At 37.0% G+C, this 26373-nt stretch overlaps 1 protein-coding gene across 1 annotated transcript in view; it reads right to left on the bottom strand.

Annotated features, from left to right (window-relative positions):
* Nucleotides 1-25731, bottom strand: part of IFT81 (intraflagellar transport 81) — a 41919-nt gene extending 16188 nt beyond the window's left edge. Inside the window, exons 1-10 of the mRNA XM_035340691.1 lie at nucleotides 25342-25731; nucleotides 24423-24526; nucleotides 23576-23756; nucleotides 20544-20633; nucleotides 19417-19482; nucleotides 18987-19097; nucleotides 17638-17722; nucleotides 10242-10405; nucleotides 7962-8057; nucleotides 5850-5996 (exon numbers count right to left, since the gene is read on the bottom strand). Of these exons, the coding sequence (XP_035196582.1) occupies nucleotides 5850-5996; nucleotides 7962-8057; nucleotides 10242-10405; nucleotides 17638-17722; nucleotides 18987-19097; nucleotides 19417-19482; nucleotides 20544-20633; nucleotides 23576-23756; nucleotides 24423-24526; nucleotides 25342-25485 (1188 nt within the window). The 5' untranslated portion in view covers nucleotides 25486-25731. The remainder of the gene's footprint in view (nucleotides 1-5849; nucleotides 5997-7961; nucleotides 8058-10241; nucleotides 10406-17637; nucleotides 17723-18986; nucleotides 19098-19416; nucleotides 19483-20543; nucleotides 20634-23575; nucleotides 23757-24422; nucleotides 24527-25341) is intronic.
* Nucleotides 25732-26373: the final 642 nt, after the last annotated feature.

Genomic DNA, 26373 nt, shown 5'->3' with positions numbered 1-26373 from the left:
TCTCCAGTCTAAAAGCTAAGAATCATTCTGTTAGGCTTCCAAAAACTACAAATAAATTTCTTGCAAAATGCTAGTGCTTTCACTTGTGTAAGCATTACTTCTCAAGCTTTGTGTATCTCACGCTCCCATCTATAGGTAGGTGAAAAATCAAGCCCTTAAAATGTTATAAAAGATTGGATTTTACCACGGTTTAAATATTACTAAGAGTTCAAGAAAGAATAGCTGTGTCAAGACATACCACTTTAAAGTAAAGTTAACCACCCAAAAGGATTGCATTTTTGACCAACAGCACTTTTCCCATAGACCAGGTCAACTGCTCCCTGCAGGCTCAACCTACAGAATTCCCATGGATCTGTCGGTGCCCCCAGTAATGCACCATTCAAGGCTATGTCCACCAGTGAGCTCTTCTTTCTCAAGCAACTTAACGCAAATAGTTATTTAAGCTTCAAAGATTAAATGACTGGACAAGGACCAAATGCTGGCACTGAGTTAGCGGTTAAAGTAAACAAGCCTGTAGACTCATGTTTGCTAGCTGAGCCAGAGCCCCCTGAGATATAAAAACTATCCAAATGAAAGCAAAGAAAGACTATGATTTTCCCCTCGGCTATTTTTATGGGTGACTGTAACATAAAAAGCGTGGAATCCAGACTATGAAACAGACTGAATGGAAGCAGGACTTTGCTATCTCATATAAGGTCCTGGAGCAGGCAGGTATCTAGCATCTCTGGGCAAATTTCCTGTATTATGTTCCATGTTTATTGAAAAATCCACCAGTGCTGGTATGTTAGACTTCTCCACTTCCTTTAGCTGAAAACAATTGCAATCAACAGGTTCTCTCACAACACTTTTTTGAAGTAACTAAGTATTATTGTAATTCTACATATGACAAAATTGAATTGCAGCTATCAAATGATCACAGCCCAGCTCCTCTAATGCTTGTGCCTATATTCTAACTATAAATCCTTCCTTTCGTCTCCTTAAAAGTAACATTTGCCCCATGTGAAGTTTTCAAAAGGTTCTAAGATTATCATTAAAGGAGAAAATAGATAAACTTGTTTGCAGAAAAGAACAAATCCCAGACTAATCCCTCACTTTCATGTCAATTAAAAGTTTTGTGGATTACTGTATCAATTTGATTGTATTATAGTCATCAAAATGTTCTTCATGTGAAAGTGCTACAGAAAATAAAGTATTAATTGTAAAAAAAAATAAATAAAAATCTTTCTGAAACACAAAATCAAAAGAAGGTTCCAAATAAACAGTTTTGTTAATAACATTATTTGCATAAGGACAGTAACTGCAGAAAATCTTAGTTGATTATCTCTATTTCTATTAACAATTAAGGAGCAGATGTTTTAATTTTCTAACTAGACCAATTAATTTTCTAACTAGACCAATTAATGGGGTACAGACTGTCCAAAGTATTAACACTCAGTTAAGAAAAGTTTCTTATCATGACAGATTTTCAGTATTTTTTTTAAGAGGCTCTAAAATTGAACTAGTAGAGCCACTGTTGGATATAGTTAATAACTCATACACAGAAGGGCAAACTTCTAGAAGATCCAACCAGAATTATCTCAATCTACTGAAAAGAAAGTATCCTACAATCTGCTCATTAGATAGATCAATCAGGAATTAGCATGAGTAGGATATCTCTATCCTACTCATTAGCATGAGTAGGATATCTCTTCTAGGAGTGCTTGCTTCTGGTCAGGAAAGAAATATTAAAGTAGCCATTACTAATAATTTGGGCCAATCAGAATATTTTTAATGAAAAAAAAAAAAAAAACATTTTCAGTTATCACAGGAAATGCACAGATCAATAAAATTGATGATTTATTCATGCCAGTGGGTGCTGAAAGAGCATTCCGTTCTGTGAAGCTATATTTTATGTCTGAATCACCGCATACATTTGGCTTAAATGACGGTTAACTTCTTACAGCAAAAAGCTTCTGGCTTCTGTAAGAATCCTACAGATTTGCCACTTTTGTTCTCTCAACTTCGCTGCCATCTATTCTCCGCGTTTCATGCTTAAGGAGCCTTTGACAGACAGGAATATAATTGTACCTAAGACCTTAATGAAAAGGTCAAAAGAAAGGTAGTAAACATAGGATAACATGTCCTTGGTCTGGCTTAAGCCATTTAATGGTCAACTAGTGAGCTCCTTAACAGCTACTCTCCTAAAAATCCATCTGCCTAGGTTGGGGCTTGATAACTGTTTCTCATCGATTTGGATTGACTCAACCATTTTAGAGGAAGAATAACAAGATCTATGGCCAAAATATCTGTCCTGGGTTTTCAAAGTGTATCAACCTCTACCTCTTTTATAGTTTTACCAGGGTGCAGGCAGGCATGGTAGGCATCTGTATGAAAAGATTAAACTCCTTAATATGTGTTAATTCATATGCATTAACTCATTAATATGCAAACCTCACATGTCTGCTAACTAACTGATAGGACTTTCTATACCACATTCTCAAAAACATTGATTTTAACTACTGTAGCTAAGCACAGCTATGGTACTCGTCTATTCTGATACCTTGGGAAAGTCTAGGCTCTTGGGGCCCTACGCTGAACTCTGAAAAGTACAATGTGTTGTGTAAAGAACTAAAAATATCACAGCTTTACCTAGGATCACTTGTAATTGAACCATCTAGCCTTCTAAGTGTCAACATTTGATTCCCTAATTTTCAGGATCTGACAGCTGCAGCTAGGAGCCTGCCAACTTTGCCCCGTGTTCATTGTACTTTGTTTGAAGTACTTAAAAAGATTTCATAATCATTGAAGCAGACAATTTATTCCTACCTTTTCTGTGTGTGTTTGATGTAAATGAATTGATTATTCCCTGCTGTTTCTTCTAAGTTCTATTTAGCTGTACAACCTCTTGAACCAACTGGAATGCTGTAACATTCCTTCTTATGATTAGAGGAGAAAGCAAAATACTAGCACCTAAAAACATAAGCCAGGATTGACCTTTTGGTGAATGAAGTGCTAAGAAGACCTCAACTGAGGATCCAAATTGTGGTACGGGAGCACAAGCTAGGAAGGCACTAATTCTATGATTGCCAAGTCTTTCGAGTGCTATGATGTAAGCGGATGCAGTAAAGGTAGACGAAGAGAAGACGAGAAATACTGAGTAGAGGAGAAAAATAATTATTTGATTTAAACACACCATTTAGATAAGTTAAATATGGCAGGATTAAAAGCCTGCTTAAAACTTAAGACAGCGAAACTATTTGTTAAAAAAAAATATTTCTTCCTTTTTGAAAATGGAGGGACTAAATGCAAATGTGTGGGACTGCAACAAGAAAGCATAAAAGAAGCTCTCAGTTGTCAGACAGTGGAAAGCGAAGGTTGGATCTACAACCTCTGTCTCTATTGAACATATGTAGTGCAGTAGTGACTCACCATTACACTAATCAAGATTTCCTTTGCTATTGGCTCAAAGCTGGAGTAACAGAGCAGTGAACCAGAAAATACAAATTTAAAAACATATCACATTAGAAATAAATCTACAGTGAAAGGTTGTCTAGGTGAGTGATGAACTGAAGCTTACTGATGAAAGATAACCTGTTCACTTCTCTTTTGCTTCATCACCTCTTCCCCAACAACTTATTTGTATCACCTATCAGTCTCATCTTCTCATAGCCTTGACTGTGAAGCAGGACTGCTTCTGTAATACGTGTTTGCATTTACTTTAAGGAGATAGGAAAACTATAGCACCGAGCTCCTTTGCAGCATTTTTGTTTGCTGACATTTTTTTTAAAAAAAAAAAAAAATAACATCACTATCTCCTTCTTCCAGATGAGGTAACTGCGACCTTTGAAAATGAAGCAATCAAAATCCTCAAGAACCCAAATTCTTGGCTAGTTTTAAGCCATAGGAAACACTCTTTTTACTACTTTGGAGTGCCTGTGAGTACCACTACAGTGTACCTAATGAACTAATAAACAGGAACAGAACAGTGATCATATAATGCTGGCTTCCTTGGGCCAACATACAGAAAGCATTTTACAAAACAGGAAATGGTTTTTAGAAAAAGGCAAACACTTCTTATTTTAAGCTGATGTTTTGCCCAAAGTGCTCCATCATGTATTCTGCACGCATCAAAACGAAGACTTTAAAATATTTAAAAAGCCAAAAGTAGAACAGATTTGAACAAAAGGAATGCATGTTATGTACAAAACAGGTCTTTTTTTTTTTTTTTTCCTGTATTGAGCCTCTTCCTTGTCTCAGACAGTTACATTCATTTTTTTCATTATCAACCCTATGTTCTGTAACCGTGTTTCCCACCTGCCCTCTTCTCCTTAAATTGCTATGGATCAGAGTATGTTGTCCCTGCTCAGGAGTAGGCACATCAATATTTCTTACCTTACAAGTGTATTTACAGATAATGTAAAACATATGTGATGTCTCTGTAATGCATTCCTGTTGATTATTTAAATATTTCTTTCCCACGACAGAAACACAGATTGTCTGCTTTCTCTTCTTATCCTTAAAGTTGCCAAAGGTTCTATCAAGGTGCCCAGTGGAGATAAAAACCTTGTGGTGGAGAGAAGTCTAACCCAGTGGTCTTGTTACCGTTGCTACCTATGAATGTCTGTGGTACATCATGGTAAGAGAAATCATCATCTTAATTCTTCAAAGATTTACGGAAGTCTTGTAACATGAGTTACTTTTGGCAGACTTGAGATATTCATTGCTCTAAATGTAACCTGGGTGATAATCCCACCGTTAATTTTCATCTTGATTTACAGAAGGGTAGAAGGCACAAGAGAAATATGCATGGAGCCCATAATATGCAGGAATTCTTTATGCATGAGTGGACACACACAAGTTCCCATACTTATTTACTCTGTAAGACTCCTTTAAAAGAAAACAGATTTTTGTGGACCGGGCATGTCCTATGGGATCAGGAAGGGAGTTCCTTCTACAAAGGGCGTTCACTGTACTGAGTAGTATGTAAAAAAAGCACAGAAACAAAGAAAAAGAAAGGAAAGAGTGTTACTCTTACTAAAGTGTAGCAGTACAAATGAAGACAGTACATGAGGGATGAAGAGATACACTAATTCAGAGAATGATGCAGCTGAAGTCATCTTTATGGAATTTGCCTGTAAGTGCATTTCGCAGGGTTTTCAAAACCGAGAAAAATTTTTGCCTTAAAAACTTTTGTGGGTAATAAATACAAAAAAAACCCCACCCTGCAATTCTGGTAATTGCTCATATTGCACCTTATGATCATCTATCATATAAAGAATAGATAATAACATTGTAGATTTTTATTACACATCGAATAATAGAATTGATCTACATGACTAATCAATTGAAGTCCTAATCCCCTCATTAGTCTTGTTGACTTCTATAGTTGGTTAAAGTTATTTATCATTATACCATTGTGATGATACTGACGTTATTTTAACTCAAAGCCCTGGAATGTTAAGACAGCCCAACATTAAGTCTGCATATACTTCATAATCTATTAGATACCATGTGAATAATTTATTAATTTGAAAACAGCTACAAACAAGTATTTTTAAAAGTGGTGTTACAGCATAAATATTGGAAAGCGTTAGAAAGTGCTAGACAGCACTGTACTACCTTCACTTCAAAAATGTCTTCAAATACATTGCTTGCCATCCAATTTTAACTTAGAGTTCATAAAAAAGCAGAGCTCAGCCTGTTGCAGTGCTGAGGCCATGTAGTTTGACACCGTACTATAAAAATGGATAAGCTACTGTAGACACAGTTTTTGAAATGTGAAGTTAAAAGGAAACTATTGATTAACAACAAAAAATCCATCTCTCTCTTACAAATTTCCTCTTCCTTACATGCACAGTTAAATTGCATACCTCATCCCCTTTCAAAACTTCAGAGCCTTCCAGCTCTTGGGCCTGATTTGTCTTCTGTAGCATCTGTCTTTCTGTGCTGGCCATCTCTTCCTTAGCAGCCTGAAGTTCCTCTGCCTTAGCTTCCTTTTTCCGGGAAATTATAGATGCCTGCACAAATATTACAAATGTGTAAGGACAAATAAAGTAAAAATTGCACTTGCTTAGACTTGTTTAATCATTACTAAAACGTAAACACTTAAATTTCAGGCATGGCACCAATGAAAACACATTTCAACTGTAGGAAATTAATTTTCCTTACAAATCGTGAGCATCTCTCTTTGCAATGAAAAAAGCATCAGTTACACATTATACACAGAGAGTTAAACCACAGCTTCATTGAAGTGAATTGCAAATTCCCAACTTTCTTCAGTATAGCCAAGATTTCTATCATAGCCTTTTTCTCAGATTCACGCTGATTTACTTCACATTTTGGATGCACATTTCTTCACCTCATTCTTAATTTTCATTGAAGAAAAAGGTACACATTTTAGCTGCTCCATTTAATCTATTTAATCCCTTCTTGTGCATATGTGAGATACATCAACATGGCTTAACTGGAAAGATATCCAAGATTTCACAGATGTCATAATACAGATTTTTATAACTCCAACCTACTCCAACCTACAGAAATATGTTATGCTAACAGCAGAACCTAGCTGCTAAATCTTGGCAAATAGCTAAAAGAGAATGAATAAAGCGGTACAGTACAGAAATAGTGTAGATTAGAGAGATTAGAGATTACCTTTTTTTTTTTTTAGTCTAGAACATAAAGCATTTAAAAAATGTTTTGTACCAGGCAGAATATTTAAAAGTACCTAATGTTTGGCTAGAAGTTAGCACATTTAGGAACATAAGTATATATTAGTTCAGGAAAAAGTATTTTTATCTTGCCAAAGTATATTTTAGCACAACACATGAATTTAGATGTATGCGCCTGAATTTGGATGCATGGTGGGTTTCTTCATCTGAAGGAAAAAAATAAGAAAAAATGAAGCAAAACGTAACGGCTTTCTCAGACTACATTAAGAGGGCCAGCTTTATTTCTAACAGATATATCTAACAGAATTCTGCTGGGATCCGTTCAGCTCTTTGCTTCATGAGATATCTGCAGCAACAAACTGTAGTACAATATATATGATTATTTTGTGAAACAGAAGCCAGTTGTCCCTAGAAGAACAAAGCAAAGACCATATGCTTGCAACTCACAGCAGCAACCTGAACTCCTAGAATAGCTAGGAGTATCACTAGCCAGGTGGTCTTTGGCACCAGCACATTATGTAGCAGGCTTTTCTTTAGGGAAGAAGTTTATCTCTTACAAAACAAAATTGGGTGTTTCATATTTCATATGTGATTGAACTATAGTATACATTTTATCACAATTTTTCCTACCACTGAATATTTTACCTAAGCCCTTTTGGTTTTTATTTTTTACATCATCACCATAAGCATTGTTATAAAAATCGTCAATAAAATCAGCAGCTATGCAGGTCAGCTGGCAAAGAAATCACGTATGTTTCTGCGTAAGCTCTAAAAATCTTAGATTTCATAAATCCCTTTTATAACTTGCGAATTTATAAAGACTAGACCACAGAACCCATTTTATAGAGAGACTATTTTATAGCCTCAGGATGAAAAAAAATAAATAAATAAAATCAAAGAATACCTTCTTAACAGATGTAAAAGGAAAAGTAGCATGTGGTCAAACACAAAGCAAGCTTTGCATCCAGGTCTGACTGCAGCAGTCAGCCCACATGCTGCCTTGTAAGAATCTGTCCACAGCTGGAGACTTACCAAAATAGTTTCTCCAAAATGATCCTTCCAGAATTACTGTGAGGGCGACACCTCGGACAGCAATTGACGTAAGCTCACTAGTATGACTGAAAACAGTTGTTTGACTAAGCCCTAAACATACATCTATTCAACAGCTATTGATTTTGGTTTTGTCATGTACTGTTATTTATTTCTACTGATTTATGCTTTAATAAATTAAAGAAAAAAAATCAGTATGTAAAATAGTCAGTGACTGAAATTGCTTTACTGCTTCTACTTAAAAAATGTTTTGTTCCTCCTTACCTGTTGGCGATACATGGAAAATTTACTATCAATTGGCTCATACTTGCTCATTCTTTTCTCAACAAGCTGATTTATTTGTGCATTTACTTCATTTATCTGAAAAACAGAGCAGAAAACTAAAAGAAACAGCTTTATTACTTGGTCTTCTCCAAGAATTAAATGCTTTGCAAGCCAGACTAAGAACCCAGTTACAAGGAAATATCACCAGTTCCATTTTTAAAATAGAGAGAGAGAGAAAAAAAAAAAAAAAAAAAAAAAACTGAATGAGTCATTCAGCATTGGCCAGGAAGAGACTATGTTTTTCTATTTCCAGTTCTGTGCCTTTATGATAAGGCAGAAGCATGAAGCCTACCCTGAAAATTAAGTAAAGTGGTACACGTAGACAGAAGGTGCATGTAAATTGGCACACACAGACAGAAAAAAGAATAGTGTTGCCATATATGTGAAAATGTGTTTTTATCAATATTAACTAAAATTCCTTTTCACTCAACTATCTATCAGAAGTTTAAAGAGAAACAGATAAAATTGAACTGCTTTGAAGAGTCATCATATTCCATCTCTGTGGTACCTTCTTTCTACTGACACAAATTGCACCTGTTTGTCCACAGACTCAAACTCTTGATCTTCATTCTAGCTGAAGGTTAACTGTACCTGGAAACCAATAAACAGCTACACAAGTGTACCGATTCCAGCTTTTCCACTCCCAACTTAATGCTACGCTGGGACTCTCATCAGCCATTGAACCACAGCCCTAGCAACCTTCCTCTAATTCTCTGCTACCTAGATGAGTGCTGATAAGCAAGCAGTGTAAATATGTGCTGAAATGCAACAAAGTCAAAACATAACGCAGGTACGGTGCTGGACATCACCTTGACATTACTATGGGTAATATCTGTGCACTTTTAAAGCTAAGTATTTCAAATAAAGTGCTTAATATGACTAGGAATACTCCAACACCTGAAAAAAATATCTCACTGGTAAATTCTGTTCCTTTCCAAAAGCCTATTCCTTTTCCTATTAGTGGTTAGAACAGATCTGAATGTGAACATGGCACAAGGATTCCCTTCTGTGAATAAATTCCTGTTTTATATATTATAAAACGCATGAAAACAGCATGCTTACTGCAATTCAGCTCCTTTTTAAGACATTGAGGTAATAGAAGACTGCCGTTGAAAGAAATGCTAAGGCCATGCTGCGATTACAGCCAAGTATATGATATGTTTCTATTATCTATTAAGAACACACTTCCAAAATATAACAAATTAAAAGGTTACCTCATGGAGAAAAAGAAATCTTGAAGCTCTTTGAAATATTGCCAAAATCCTAACAATACTTTTGGAAAAGATAGGTGTAAAACGGGGCTTCAACTATGCCTAGAAGAAATAACTGCAACCACAAATGTTGTTTTGATTTAAAGAAAGAAACTGGGAAAGCAGAGGCTGAATCACAGAGTTAGTTTAATGTTTCAGACCTAATCTACAGTTTAATAATGCTGTCATCCTTAGAAGTTATACCAATCAGGATTCAAAATGGCATTGGGTTGTCGCTGTTTTTTCTTTCACAAAAAGTAGTCATAACCTTAAACTAGAATTGATTCTTGATGACACTTGACTGCTGATTCACAGCTGATCCAAAAACGAACAAAACAAAACAAACAAACAAAAAAGAAAAACAAAAAACAAACGATGGGCATTGATTACATTAGTTTGACATGTGCCGCAGAGTGAATGCAAGCAGGCTACCTAGCTAAGACTGTTGTAAACTTTCAGTACCAGCAACAGATACTAATGATTCACGTTACTCTAAATTCCTCTAAAACACCATATAACATATTTAATCTTGAATTTAGAACGATGCAAACATGAAAATTTCACTGAGTGAACCATACAAATGTACTTAAGTGGCAACAAATCCTGCACTTTTTCAGAATTATAAATTAAGTTTTTCTATAAACAACTTTTCTTTCAGATATTTAACTTGCTCAAACCTTTAATGCTGAATTAACATCTCTGCTCATAGCATAGCAAATTGCTAACACGGTTTTCTATACAGCATTTAAGGATAGGGTGGGCTTTGTGGTTTGGGGTTTGATTTTTATTTTATTTTATTTTTAACTTATCTAAGAGCTTGCATTCAGCGAGTAACACATCTTCTCTTTTACAGCTGCAAGATGTTCCTTTGGGAATTAAACTTTTTTTTCAGGGGTGTAAAGTAAGGATAGGAGAACTACAATACACAAGAACTCTAGAGATGCTATTGGAACACCAGTTAAGTGCTTACCTTGATTTCAAGTACATTGAGATCTGATTGACTCATAGCTGGCTCTGCAACTGTCTTTTGTAAGAAATATACCGATTTCTTCTTGCTTTCAAGCTCCCTAGGTATTTTTTCAGTAGCCAGGTATGAATTGAAATTTATCTCCTCTTCCAGTTTCTTCATTAAACCTTAAAAACAAATTAAATCTATGTATGTCTATAGCCAAAGTCATGTAGAGGATAATTAAGTTTCATTTCCCCAACATATTAAAGTATTCAGCAGCAGATTACAGTAACAACAGCACAATGTGCAAGTCTTCTCAAAACGCAAAGAAACAGGTAGTTACTTGTTTTAGCTTTTTCATCTGGATGTTAAACAATACAATATGCATTACATTTATTATCCATCTGCATCTCTAATATGTAACTATTAACTTCTCAACAAATTATTTTAATCAATGAACAAGTAAAACCCTTAGATGAAAGTCTAGCTGAATCAGTTGTAAAATTCGACATGCAACATTGATAACCTGTGCATGTCTCACAAGTCCAGATACTTGATTCTGTGTTACTTTTTTGTTGTGAATTACATTCTTTATAAATTTTAAAAGTTGATGGCTAGTCTTATATGCATTCAGGGTAAGGGACAGCGAAACACGTCACAGCTGTGCTGACTTGCTCAGGGCTTCTTTGAAGATTGTATCCCTTCCAGCTTCCCTGGCTGGCACAGAGGAGCAAGCATCCTGAAGCCGGTTCTACCCATAGATTACGTAGGTCATTGTTTCATGTGAATTACATCATCTACAGACAGAAATTATCTCAGCATGAATCCTTTATCTGTGTCTCAAAATAGAACAAAGATCTTAATTTGGCCAGCCTCATGTAAGATCTGTTATATACTTGGAAATTCTCCCTTAAAATAAAACTTCTTTGTTCTAATTTGGCATCTAAAAGGCCTTAAAATGAGTAGAACTAAACGGATGCCTACATACATTTAACAGAGTCTTCTATATTGCTGTGACACTTATAAATTGCTTTTCTCTAAGTAACAGACTATTGCTTCTTTTATGAACAAATGTTCGGTCTTGGGACAGTATATTGACTGTGAATACTGAAAAAAAAATAGAATTGAAAAAAATAAGAAATTGCTGTGTAATGTCAAAAATTCTACTGAGAAAAGCAATCACACTGAAGTTTTTCTCTACGCAAGCCTGATGCACACTGCATGATACCATGCTTATAATGACTTGGCTCTTGCCAGGTAAAGTAATTTAACCTCCTCTACAGATAATTTATAAATAAACACAGGCACATACAGGTAAAGAACAATACACAGCTAGAAAAATATGACAGAATAAAATAAAGCTGCTATTTAAATTACATTACACAGTCGTCTGCTGACAACAGGCAGTTTAGTGCAATTACTCCTCCAAGACACCTCTACGAACGACTGCTGTAAGATCTGCAAGTTACATGTCAGATGAGAGTGGGAACAGGTATTTCAGAATATTTTTCATGATCTAGATGACTAAAAGGTAAGTATCCTGGGTACTTTTTAAAACTACTTGCTGAGGGAGTGGGGTGGCTTTTGTTGTTGTTTGTTTGAGAATATGGAATTACTACGGAACACAAAGAAAAACATGAAATTCAAAACTCTTTCTCTGCACAAAGAAAAGCTTGAGTACAGAGATACAATAATAAGGCTGGTGTTGCTGAAACAGACAGAGGAAAGGATGCAGGTTGAAAGAAGATTTTTGGCTCTCAGGCTAAAGTGCCTGCTGACCATATCACTGACTGGCAAAAGAAGATAGAACAAAGTGAAATACAAGCCTCGGAAAAGAGGCCCATTCTTTTGCAGCTATTTACCTCTAGAAACAGTACTGATAGCTCCTCTTCAGCCTCTGCTCTCAGCTCAGACTGAAAGGAAAGCTACTTGGTCTAGCTGCCAGAGAGGAAATAAGCCATTCTTAGTTCTAAGAAAGCCTCAAGAATGAGAAGAAAGGAAATAGACCCTAGGGAAGGCAGTGCTGCAAAGAAAATAAAGTCTACGCAAACTAAAAATGAGTGGGAATTCCTCTTTTCCAGCAGTTCAGTTTGTTGATCTCTGTGTTTATGAAAAGCAACTGTGTCATAGGTTCTTTCCTCCATGTGGAAAGGTCATTCATCTTGCACAAAATAAACAGCATCGGTACTAATTTCAGAATAGGAAGCGTAGTTACTATATGCATGCAATAACCGTTAGGCACTGGGCGCTGCAGCTGTAACCTGAGAAACACACCTGGGCTTTCAGAGGGAACATTAATCAACCCATAAAAATTCCCTCTTCTTTCCTCCAAAAGAACTGGGTTCCAGTCTTCCTCAGCCCACCGCAGAGCTGTGCAGGAAGGACTACATTTTCAAGTCTCACTAGAAATCTACCACCCCTGCAAATGCAGCAAAGCTTCCCACGTACACTGTGAGCTGAATTATCACCTCAGAACTGACTAGAAGCACAACTCCCAACTAGATATTTATAACCAAGAACTTCAGTGTGGAAATCAAAGTGATGTCAATTAAATTACCCTGATATTTAATATTAATAGTTTAATCAAACTAATTTCTTGTTTTCTAGCTTTTTTCTTAGTAGCAAAAAAAAAAAAAAAAAAAAAAGTCTGCATACATAACTTATATTTTATTTCTTATCCTGCTCCAGCCTTCTTATAAAACTGCACATGCCTAAATAATTCACCATAGATATGACACTAAACTCAGGAAACAACCATGCCTAAACGATTGCTTTCAAAAAGAGCAGAGGCCTGTTGACTTCACAGGGTAAAACCCTGATCACTATCTAGATTTGCTTCGCAGATAACCCAAGAGCTATTACCAACTTCTTTTAAACACTGGCTGGTTCTGCATTCACACTTGCTCTTGAAGGTGCACCAAGCAATGAAGCAAGTTAAAACTTGACATCTTGACAGGGAAAGACATGATGATGTCAACATCCCTCATGACTAATGTAGTTTCTTTCCTAAATACTTCTGGAGATATTTTTCCTCCTATATGATTTGACATATGGAGAAGTAACTACCTAAGAGCTATTTTTGCTGCTTAACTGAACCTTAGAAAACAAACACAAGGCAGCCCTTTTAAGATTTGTTTTCAGTGAAAGACGTCCCTTTTTCATATTCCCAGGCTCGAGGAAAGAAAAGCAAGCATACTTTAAATCTTTCCATTACACATATAAACCCTGTTTTTAATGTTTTAGCATTGACTTATGATTACAAAATCTACATACGTAAGCTGCACAAAAAGTCTGGCTCTGTGCCCTAAGGCTATTTTAGCAAGGCTGTGCCAACCATGTATTTACATGTGAAGAGCTATTAACAGCAATTCCTCATGTTTTCCATTCAATTTTTATTATTATTGCAAAGAGATGGGTGGGAGAAAGAGTTTCTCAATGCTTGCTCAGTCATGTAGGAAAAAGCAAAGTTTCCCTGCATAATTCTGCTAATGGATCTAAAATTTGATCCACCTTGAGCTCAGATTATTACTTCTTTTCCCTTTATGGGCTACCAGTTGTGCATTCTATACAAAAAAACATTTGCAACACTAACTGATTTAATAATAATAATAATAAAAGGAGCACTCATTTTATAGGTTATTGGCAACGCTTTGTTTAATGTCATAGCCTCTCCATGTGATAAAGGCAGGTGTAGAATAGACTTCCACATGGCATTCACTTGCTAAACGTCAAAGCCTTCATTTCCCTGCCTGCAATCATCTTCTTCAAAGCAGTATTGGATTCACTCCGCAGCTTCTAATGATATCACTTCCCATTTCCCTGTGTTAAAGAGATCTGGGACATACAACTAATGACAGATGATGACAAATCATCCCTTCGATATCTCCTTCAAAAATTAAACAGCTTCCTGAATCTTCCACTGTAAGGCATGCTTTCCATGCTATAATATTATTGTGTCTCTTTGAAATCTAAGTTTCAATGATCATCTCAAATTCTAAACCACAGATGCAGTTTTGCAGTGATGGAAATATCTGAGTTAAAAAAAGAGCTAACAACTTTTCTGTTACATTTCCTTCTATAACTAAATGCAAGGATGGCACCAACGCTTTGACCCTGGGATCTCCAGTAAACTCCTTTTAATCCATTTAACATAGGTCATGCTGAATTTTTAAAGTTTATTAAACGACTTTAAAAGTGGTTTCCCCCTAACCTTGTATGAATTGACAGTGATTGTATTTCCAATAGATAATTCTAAACAATTGTATTATCGAGTTCCACCTAAGCATTCTCCTTTGCCATAATTGTAACCTGGTCTGTAGTTTTGGAGGAAGTTATTTCAACTTGGAATTTTAGGGAAAGATAGCTCTGTGGCAAATAAGAAGATTTAAATCAAATAAAATAAAAATGTTAATGTTTTCATTCAAATGGAAAATATTAATAATAGTCTCCTAAATTTCCATTTTTCATAAAATGTTTTGAATGATATAAAATAGACATCTGTACAAAACAATTCCTCTTTAACTGGTATCTTTGATGTTCCCTTTGCTTCAAATATGCTATTCCATATCAACTTAAGTGCATAAATTACACATTTCATTGTTTATCAACAAGAATCCTCTTAACCCATTCTTTAATCAATATTTTCCAGCTAGTCATCCACTTCTCTGTATTTCTGCTAATAAAATGAACAATAAAGTTCTGTAAAATGGACAGAGATCAAGAATTTCAGTAATTCAGTTCACCTCTTGGCATTCACAATTTGTGTTTGTGCCAGCAGAGATATTCAAAGCAAAAAGATGGCAACCTTGCTGAGGAAGCATGGGCTAGGTTATTCAAACTAGTGATCAGTATTAATAAAAATACTACTCATATCTGGAACAAAGAAAGATGAATTTTAAAAAATCAGAAATTCATGTCAGTACTAGCAGCAGGAACTCCCTCTCTGTAGTTAGGCAACATACTGGGTAGTACTGAAGTTAATAAACAAGGAAGGAGAGCACTATGGAAACCAATGTTATCAATTTTAGTCTACAAGACATTTCACAATGATCAACTGTTTCTCATGAAATAATACAAGGTTTCCTAAATAACGTATTATATTTCTAAAAGTAAATAAACTACTAACCATAAGTTATATTTTCCTGGCACAGCTAAAGCAGACTGATGTTAATCGCACATTAATGCCACTCTTAAACATGTGCATCCTTTAAAGAATCCCTTTACATTTATTTAAAAAAATTAATTCTAAAGTAATTATAAGATGAAGTAGTTGAAGCAGCATGTGTCCATAAGACGTATAAAAAAGCTTCCACTCATTAACAACAACTTTTATAATTTTATCTTGATTTGGAAGTAAAAACACCTAAGTATTAAAAATGGAACACAATTATTTTACGGGAAAGCATCTGATTTGCACAGAAAATCCACAACTACCAAACAGCCTTTGAATTGTCAGCATACAAGCTATACTGATGTGAGTAGGCAGCTGAGATACAAAACTTCAGCCAAAGGGATTTTTTTTTTTAAGTAAAATAAATTGTGCTAACTGTAGACCAACAAAGCTTTTAAAATAAATGTAATCCTACTCAATGCACTTTGGTCACATAATTTTAATTATTAAAAAAACAAAAAACAAAACAAAAAAAAACACTTGGCTTTCTGTAATTGCTACTACAAGCAGTGTCTTTGTTAAGTACTATGGAGAAAAGCAATTACAAAGCTAAGTCCTGAAGTCTTTGTTTGGGCAAAATTTCAAAAGAAGTTTTCTTAAGTAATGACTCCAAGTTTATCTTCAGATCATCTAAACACTTTTTTTCCCCTGCAAGCAGGACTCAAGACAAGGGAATTAAATGAGTAAACTTTATTTTCATCTCAATGATTAAATGACATATTTACTGACTTTTTATTATGTTACCTTTGCTTCTGTGAACTGAACCCATCAAGTTTCCACTGGCCTTAAAAATACCCCTGGAACTGAAATAGAAATGTTGACACAGCTTTGCTGTATAAACTCTCTGGTAGCTACTGCAAAAATGGAACAGTTACAAAATTAATTTCAGGTCCCTTGGAGTAAAGAAGATAGTTCAGATACTCTTTTAGTTCCATTTGTGGTTCAGCAGCTGATGAACGTTGTTAAAAAAAATAAAGAAAAATTATGAACTAATAAAAACAATGTGCTGTTGACTGAGAAAAACCCTCTAACTCAAAACAACTGCCAAAGCTGTTCTGTGATGCAACTGAAATACTAAATGTACTTGAAAAAGTAGGCCAATGACTTACTTTGCTAAATTTAAATCTATAGCTATCATTTGGGAAGTAATTTGTAGATAAAACAAAAATCATTCTATGGCTTTTTTTTTTTTTTTACCAGAGCAACTTAGAATGCAACTGCAAAAGCTCCGGGAGAAGAACCATTCAGAGTCTTATGCCTTCACAATGCAATCCTCCATACTGTAGAATTTTTCTGTATTAATTATCCTCAATGCCTGTATAAACAGCACATAAAACCTGTATCAATCCTGTGATGGGTTACTGATAACCTTACTGTGGTCACACGCATCAGAAACACTGAACCTTAAACTGACTCAGGCTAATCTTACATTTCCTTCAAAGTAACTGTACCATCAGCAGCTTAGATGTTGTAAAATTGTAGCCTTTGGAGATAGTTATTATGCATTTAATCTACTGCAATTCCTTCCTACCTGCTATTTTTATAAATGATCATAGAGGACTAACTTACTCTACAAGTAGCCTAATTTATTTTGCTGAGTTTATTTGCAGACTGAGATAGCACTGAAAATGAGCAGAAGCAGTTTTGCCATTATTAATGTAATACAGCTACATACGAATAAATCAGCTACAGTGACATCATGAGAACAAAATATTTTATATATTATAAATATACCTGTACATTAAGTCTGTACATTAATATATATCTAGTGTATATAAACTTATATATAGGTGTACGTGTGTAAAATCCATGCTCTATAAAAAGCTTAATTAGGAAGTGGCTTTATTTTTGGTACCATTCAAAATTACAATAGGAAACAGACCTTAAAGCCCTTCACACAAATGTTTTATTGAATGTAACTAAAAAATCCCACAAATCTACACTGACTAAAACACAGTATTCAATGTATTTGTACATTCACTGGGAAATTTTTTAAGAAGCAGTATTTCACTGATGCCCAATTACAAACATTAAAGAGATAAAACTTACTGGCATTTTATGGCAAGGCACATTCAGCCTTAGGATCTCAAGCACGTGCCTTCAGAACACAAGTCATTTCTTCTGTTAGCTTCTCAGTGCTCCTATAGACTTTTTGGCACTACCATATTACTGACAGTCATAAAGTTTTGATTTCAGGTCTAACAGAGAAGAAGCGTAAACCCCCAAGCGTTTTAGATCACTACTTACTTTCAGGTTTTGAATCCACTACTGCATGATGCATCTCTTTCAGCTGGAGCTGTGCTCTTTGCAGTCTCTGCTCTGCATGGAACAACTTTTGAGAGACAATTGGACACATATAAGTTAATTTATTTGAAATGCATATCCAAGCAATGAAAACAAAAGAGTATCAAAAATAATCACCAAAACAAAAAACAGTAGCTATAAGCAGCTGGTTTGCAAGGAAACATGCCAAAACAATTTTTCAACACTTGGCCTGGATTGACTTGATATTCTCTAGCGTTAATTAAGAAAAGTGTTATTGTACTCCCAAGTGATATTTTCTCTATGGCAGAAATTCATTGAAGGTTTGGTTAAAAAATGTTTAAGTGCTTTGAACATTAGAACAACAACAAAAAAAGACAGTTAGAATCAGGACTGCAGTAGAAAACTATCTTTTACTGCAGTTCCTGCAAGGCAGCTGAGTTGTCACAGCAATCCACTGTTCTATCGCTGAGCCAAGTGGAGAACACACTGCAAAGCTTGTTGCCAAACAACATCCAAGTGAATAGCATTTCTGTGATTTGGGGAAATGCACAATAAGAAGTGGAATTAGATAGACATCTCTTTCATTCTACTTGTGATCTCCCTCAAGCAAAGACCCAATAGCTTGAAACCCTGATTCACATTAATTTGAAATCCAGATATAGACTGCAATACTAGAAATCTGAGTTTTTCTCCTTTTAATACAGTGTTGAAGCTCATGTTTTATTTGAAATCAACAGAATTTGGAGAGATGATACAACAGTCTGGTGCTGGACTTTATATCAAAGAATCTTGTTTCCACAACATATCTTAGGAATAAAACCCGCCCTATAGTCAGATTGCAGCTGCTTCCTGTGCTTCCTATGGCATCATCTTTGTCAGACTTAGGGACCAAAACCCAAAGGTTGCTCCTGAATATTTATTCCCTCTGCACTAATCCACGGTGAAAAGCTAGGTACTTGCTGTGTTACTTAGCCGCTGAAATCTTCGTGCAAGTGTACAGAGATATAATCAAACTGAGGAAACATTTGCTCACTACCATAAATATAATGACCTCTCTTTGGGTGCTACCACAGTAAGTCATGGAACATTTCCTGGGATTGCTAAATGATTATGTCAGGGGCAGCTGAGGCAGCCAAATATCTTAAATGAGATGTTCAAAACTTGTAGGGTCAAGCCTCTTCCTTTAAAATGTACATAGCTATTTCTATTTTAAATGGGATTTAATTTTCTGATGTTGGGAGAAATGTTTCTCATTTACTTCTTTAGATGCATGACCCCCAAACAGATGTCAACAATAATTTATTTTAATAGGTACACTTTTATGTCAATACCTGATTTTTTTGTTCTTGTTTCTGTTGAGCCAAAGACTCTTCTCTCTCTTTTTCTAAGCGAAGCTGTCTTGCTATTTCGAGCATTCGTTGATGATTTTGTACTGTCTCCACCTACAGCAAGTGGATAAATAGTGCATGTTACTGTCAGATAGTTGAGAAATACATTAAAAGAGATCATATGTCTCACAAGCCCACTTAGCACTTCCTTTCCATACATGTTACTACTCAGAAATGACAGCAAAGTACTGGACTCAAGATTCTTAAAAGGTCTGGACTAACGCCTAGGGAGATTCCCTGTGGGTCAATTAGTTATTTGACTCCTTCCGAGACATACGGTATGTTTATCCTAATCCTTGTTTGCATTCCAAAATCAGAGTTGCAAGCCAAGGATTATGACACTGAAATGTAACAGTGTTACTTCTCTTATTACCCTCTTCTTAAGACGCTCTACTCTTTTGATGAGTTGATCTTTCTCTTCTTCCATTGCACTGATATCCTAAACGGCAGCAAAAATAAATAAATGTTAACATACTTTACTATATAACATGGATCAGACTAAATACTGTACAAACTAATATGAAAATCATAATTCTTCTCTGAATACATTGAACTGGTTGTAGTTTTATTGATCTATGATCAGAACACACAGGATTCCAGTCTCTTTCATCTCTCTTACTTCCTCCTCAGTTCCCCTACTCTTTATGCTAACAATAGTTTATCTCTATCCTTGAATACTAATGTGAACATTTAAAATAAAACCAGGTATATTTCTCTAAAACAAAAAACAAACAAACAGAAAGAAGCAAAAATCAGCATGGATTCAACATCTGATGCAGTCGTATGTTCTTAAAGGTTACCACCATTACACACTTCCTGGCAGATAATTTGCATGAAATTGCACAGGACAGATGTTTGCTTCCACTTTTCCCATTAAAATTTTGTTAAAAGAAACACCTTCTAGTTCTAAAACATGTATCCAATTATTATCCTCCTTTAATCCTATCTTACAATAGCAGGACTCCATAGACTGACAATTGTGAGAGAAAAGGAAATAAATTCTCCAATTTAGTCCTTATCCCAAAACTTACTTAACTGGTGTGTGTGTGTTACTGGAAAGCTGAATTCATGCTTAAATATTTTTCTGAAACGGGGCAAATATCTTTACTTAACACCCTAGCCACACAGAAGCACCATTTTTGTTGACTTAAGTCCTTAATTCATTCAACAGCCTCTGAAAGTATTACCCTGTATCAGTAAAGGAAAAGGTTTTATATCAGTTTGTGGTCACAAAAAATAACGAGTTCTAATATTTGAAAATCAGGCTGAACACAGTCTTGGCAGCCTTGTTTCCCAATCTGCTTCAGAAAGCTCAGTTCTAAGCATGAGAGAGGACTTTCTAATGTTTGCCAACAGAGAACAGTTTCAAAAAAGCAACTGCAGTGCCTATTAGCTCTGACCTCTACAACGTACACACTCTGAGTCTACAAAACCAGAAAAATAGAGCAGACATTTAAAAAAAATCTACCCAAGAGTTGTGCTGTTTTGTCATATTTTTACCCTTCTTATTTCTGCAGTAGAAAAGCCAGATGTTTTGAGCTGCTCACACTCCTTATGTAGGTTTTTAAATGCTTCCATCAGTTCTTCATACTATAAAATAAGATAAAAATATGCAGGATGAGCTCTAGGGCTACGGTCAGACCAGCATGCTGCATTATTGAGACAGTAAATATAGAGAAATAAGGTGAAGACAAGAACTCAAGGGATTTTTCACCACTAAAGCTTATCAACTTATAAAACAAAAGTAAAAAATGTCAGTGAATTATCTTCCATTTGAAGGTACACTAGGAAGTTTCACAATTTCTTCCATGTTTTCACCTCTTCCCTTGCAACGCATAGTGTATTTTCAAAACAGGAAGATGTTAGCTGAAAGGGACAAAGCTACATTAACAAATTATTCTCTCTTACTATAAATCTGTGTACATCACACGCGTTAAAATTATCAGGCTAAAAAGGAAGAGCTGGGTCTAACAAAATGCTTGAGCTAAGCAATAGGGCTTGAATTTATAGAGCACTGAGCTTCTTCTATCCAGCAAAGCAGCCCGAGAGCACACCTGACTTAACATGTGAGAAATAGTTTTGATATATTGCATAATCGTGCCCTCAGTATGTGATAGAGATTGATATATGTAGTTCGGCAGTCAGAAAGAAGTAGACAGTGTGCTAGCTCCACACCAGTATGTTGCCCACCAGTAATCTTAAACTGAGAGGCAGTGTGAAAGTCTGTGTGGGCAGAGAAATAACAGGGGACAGAAAGAGTTTAGAAATATGGATAGGAAATAAATTTAGATTCAACTTGGAGAAACGCAAGCTGAGATATAGGGAAGAATAATCTCCACAGAAGCAGCCATTCAGTAAGATGGAGAAATCTAAGCAAAGAATATCAAGTCATTTTTGACTTCCTGGAAAGCGCAATCGATATGACTGTTGAACACAAAATGGCAACAGCAAAGGCCAGTTCAAACAAAGATGACATATCCCTGAGCGGTGAAGCAGCAATCCTATTCTATAAAACCCTGAGAAACCAGCCTCTATAATACTTCATTTGTTTCTGATTGTTTCATTATCAAGCACACACTGACAAACTGGAATGAATTCAAAAAAAAAAAAAAAAAAAAAAAAGGAAAAAAAAGTGGCTACTGAGAAAGAGATTAAATAATAGAAGAGACCTTAGTTAAACAAACAACAAATAAGTTATGATAAGAAGGTATACACAGGCTGGATGATGAAGAATGAGTTAAAAAAAAAAATACTAGCAAAAAAAGCAACTGGCCTGCAGTCATTTAGGCTTTATAGAAGTATTTCAACAGATAATGAAATAGCAAGTAATCTCTGAGCAACTGTATTCGTGATTGCTGATGTCCAACAGCTCTCCTTTGTGTGGACTTGCTATTTTTTAACAGGTGAGTTCAGCGAGCCTCTTCTTTATTGGGATATGAAATTTCAAGACCAATGGCAAAATTCAAACAAGGGCACAGCACAGTTTGCCAAATCATAGTAAAGGGAAGGTTTTTTACTTTCACTGAGTGAAAGACATTCTGCAGCTGGCCCACGCACACCTGAAATAAGTGACACACTCAATGACCAAAGAACATCCAGGTGTAAACCATGGAATTAGAGATTCCTGGCACCTGGGAGCTACTCATTGAAGACTGGACTGGATTTGTGCCTAAATTTGCTTATTTTTACAATTATACACCGCAGCCAGTCTGATGTCCAAATCACAATACCACTGGGAAAGTGGCAGGTATTTGGAGTTATCTTGTTTAAATTATTTACAAAAGTATAATTGAGCTTCATTCTATACACCCATAAAACTTGATCATATTCTAAGATTTCCAGATTCTCATATTTGAAATGTTTCTTCTAAAATGCACCCGTCCGTGCCTGTCTATCTAAATACCTAGGCAAAATTCTTTAATTCATTAGTATCTAAATTATTTGCATGCTTATGCTAAATTACATAAAGGCACTATATTAACCCAGCTTCTGTTCTGAATTAAATCAGTAGGGTATTATTTTAATAAGATGGTTACATTACTGTAATCCCAAAAAGGAACACATTTTACGTAATGGAATTAATGGAGTTGGGTATTTATATATATTGGGACTGTGACATACTGAAAAAACTTACAATCTGCATTCCTTTCTCTCCATGCTACTTCTGCTTAGTTATTCTAAGTTATAAATCAAATATTGCTAGTGGCAACAAAAAAAGGAAAAGGCTTAGTCAAGCTTCAGACAGGCTACGCAGCTTTGCTGGTGCACAGTTAATAAATGGAGTTACCTGTTACAACCATTAAAAAAACACTGTGATTTTGCAAGTAACTATGTATAACAAAAGGCAGAGAAAACTGGATAAAAATTAAGTAAATATGTACCTCAGATAACACAAATGTAAAAACGTAACGTTGGTTCACTTTAAGCTTTGCATTTTAAACCCACCCAGCCTCGCTATCTAAAACCAACACTTAATGCTCACAAAAGAAGTGGGAACGTAATGAGTAGGAATGTCAGCCCAAGAAAAAAAAATTGACTTATTCATGAAAAAAATAAATGGTTGAAGCAGAAGTGGGGTAATGCTAATATAAATATATGGGGCTAAATATTATACAGTCAGCTGACAATTAGGAGGCAGTGGCTTTTGGTCCTAATGTTTTCTGATTTGAAGCGGTAATTTATAAAGTTGAGAGTATCCATGCCAGAGATCACAGGAACGAAAAAAAAAAGTGTTAAAAAAAAATACTAAGTCTTTGTCTTAGCCATTATTTAGCACGCAGTATTTAATGAGCTTAAACCCTTTTAATTCAATGCTACCTATTAACATACAGTCCCAGGGTTACTGGAAGAAAGGTGGTCAATACTTTTCTTTATGAATTGTTGCCCACCCTTGATTCCGACATGCTTTTAACTGGTAGCATAAGTCACTTGAACATTTACTTCAACGGTAACTCCGATTCATTTATCCCTTCTCCTACTGGCACTTCAATTAATTAGCATAAAGAAATGTTGGCATTCATGAAAAATACTACCTGTTTGTTGACGTCAGCCACAGTGTCATCCTGCAGGAACTCCACTGGCACTTCCAATTTTACTAAGAAACGTGCCAGATAAGCTCTTTTCTTGAGTTCATTGGTTCTCTGAAGAAGCCAATGTAAGACAGGGTGAATTACAGGTTTGCTTCCCGTAACTAACCCTTGGCGAAATGCGCTCCTATACAAAAACAAGAAAAAGCAAACATCATCTACTACCAATAAATCTCAAACTCAAGAACACTGGCTGGGAACAGGTATTTTGACATCCCCTCTCCATTTGCCTAATGGTTTTATTAATGGTGTTAAAACAAAAAACACTCATGATGCCAGTTTGTTTATGATCCTAACTCTGCTACCTTGAGGCAGATAAAAAACATGTAACACATCAAAAGCCTAAAGCCTGCACCAATGCCTCTTCCTATCCAGCGATATTCTTCAGGAATAAAGGCAATGCGGGAAGAGCGCAGGTTTTTGGGGCTACAACCTGAATCAGAGGGTGCAAGGCAGCCTTGTGCGGCTGGGCAGGAGACGGGGCAGGACTGACCCTGCCAGGGATGCGGCACCCTCTCCTGGCCGATTCCGCAACAACAGCGGCCGTAGCAGGTTTCGGGCACAGCGGCCACCGCAGCAGGGCCCCAGAGGCTGCCCTACACCTGCAGGAGCCTTCTGCTGCCACCACCGGAGCCGTACGCCATGGGGACGGTCGAGGAGCAATCTTTGAAGCGCTACACGTGCCCGTTTGGATAGTCAAGGTCAAAAATTTTTAAAACTACTGAATTAAAGGTCATTGCGCACAAGCTGTAAAGCACATTTTGCTGTGATTTATAGACAAAAATATACTTACAAGTCCGATATACTTCCTGGAGGTTTGTATTTAAGGATACCAAGGAGAGTCAACATTCTTTTAGCTGTTTGCTCTGGCAGCTCCTCTCTGATGTCAACAACATGCTACATAGTTGTAAATAAACAAATAAACAGTATTTGTTCAAGTCATGTTAATTAACTGGTAACATTAAAAGAACTGACTTCATCTGATTATCACATGATACGTCAATGAAGTGAGATGTTCCATACAGAACATTCTTTTTTATCACCAAGTTCAGATTCTCTTTAACAGATTTTTCTCCTACATGTGTATTTAGGTAATTTTATTCTAGGCATATGTTCTCCCTGCTCACAGGACTGCTTCTATACAGACAAACCATCTGCTTCCACCAAGGAAGTCTGGGATCCTACCAGACCAGGGCACATGTATCTGTACCCCAGGTATGTGAATGAACCCTTTTGATCTCACACACACGTTTGGAAGCCTCGAGGCAGAGGCATTTAACAACTCGATATCTATTGCAACTGAGAAATCACAAGGCTCGGTTCTTGGTCAGTCCCTGTCCTATGTACGTGGGCAAGACACAGCCTGACTTTTGACTTAAGAATGGAGTCATTGTCAGTCTCGAGCAACTTAAGATCTGTGTCCTGATTCCCAAGATAAAATACAGTCATCAGACTCTAGGGGGCAAGGGTCCAGTATCCCTTGCCCAAGAACCATTTGCTTGTTTGCCAAAACCACATTGACATAGAGACAAAAAGGATTCTTGCCAGGCACATTTATTTCCAGGAAGATTCATACAAGCTATTTTGGTAACCCAAACATGCCACAAGGAACACGGAGCCAGACTTAAAGCATTCTGCACAGTTTTTGTGACGAGCCCATCCGTGATGCTTGCAGTTCCCCAGGCCTGAGCAGCTCCGATTGCCCCCCTTACCTTCGGGTCAATCTCCCCCAGCACATCATTGAGCAGCTGCAAGAGCTGCACGGACTCTAAGGAGTCAAACGTGATCAGATTGTAGCTCTTCCTGAAGGGCTCCTGATTGAGCTTTTCAACAATGAACTGCATTTGGTCACTCATGGTGGAAGCCGGGGCGAGCCTCGGCGGCACGGCCGGAGGTGATGTGAGGAGGCCTCGACGGGACCGGGGGACGGCTGCAAGGGCAGCGGGGCCAGGCACCACCTCGGCGAGGCCTTTTTCAGCCCCACGGCTCCGAGGGAAGGGCCGAGACCCTCGGGGGGCAGCGCCTTGAGGCGCCGGGGCCGCCTGGGCCTTCACCTCCCCTCAGCGCCTCCCGGTTACCATGGTAACGGTTGCCAGGCCGGGGCGATGGCGTCACTTCCGACGCTGCCGCGCGCGCGCTTCAGCCAACGCGCCGGGGTAGCTGGAGAGGGGCCGAGAGCGGGAGGGGGCTGCGCATGCGCAGAGCGGCGCGGGGTGGGGGTGGAACGCATTCAGCCTTTAACGCGTATAATTAGCATCCCGGTTTGTTAGGGGGATGCTGTGGCGTGCAGATGTGCGAACACATTGATGCAGTTACCCAGTCAGGGTTTCTGGCGGTCGTTGGCACAATAAAAAGACGGCAAATGGGGCCGGTGTGCGTGACTGGAACGGTTGTCTCAGTTCCGCGGAGGAAAGCACGGGGGATCTGTGTGGAAAACGGGGCGCTTCGTGAGGGGGGATTGGCAAATTATGTCCTTGGGTTGTCAGTGTGCCTCAGCAGAGCGATAAGCACATAGTCACGGTGAGCAATACCACATCTGAACGAGGACAGGAGCTTCAAAAATACCAAACAATCAAAAATAGACTCCGGAGCTGCTTCATGAAAGTGGTAATCTCCAATTTGCACTTTTATTTTTTTAATTGCAGATCCTTCAAAAACCACGTTTAGACCTTAAATAGGTGGATTTTGGAGCCTCTGCTACTACAATTAGCTTTCTGGATTGTCTCAGAAACCCACGTGAGTCC

This window comes from Oxyura jamaicensis, chromosome 15 (assembly GCF_011077185.1).
Source record: "Oxyura jamaicensis isolate SHBP4307 breed ruddy duck chromosome 15, BPBGC_Ojam_1.0, whole genome shotgun sequence".
Lineage (NCBI taxonomy): Eukaryota > Metazoa > Chordata > Aves > Anseriformes > Anatidae > Oxyura > Oxyura jamaicensis.
This window is presented reverse-complemented; position numbering and strand designations above follow the sequence as displayed.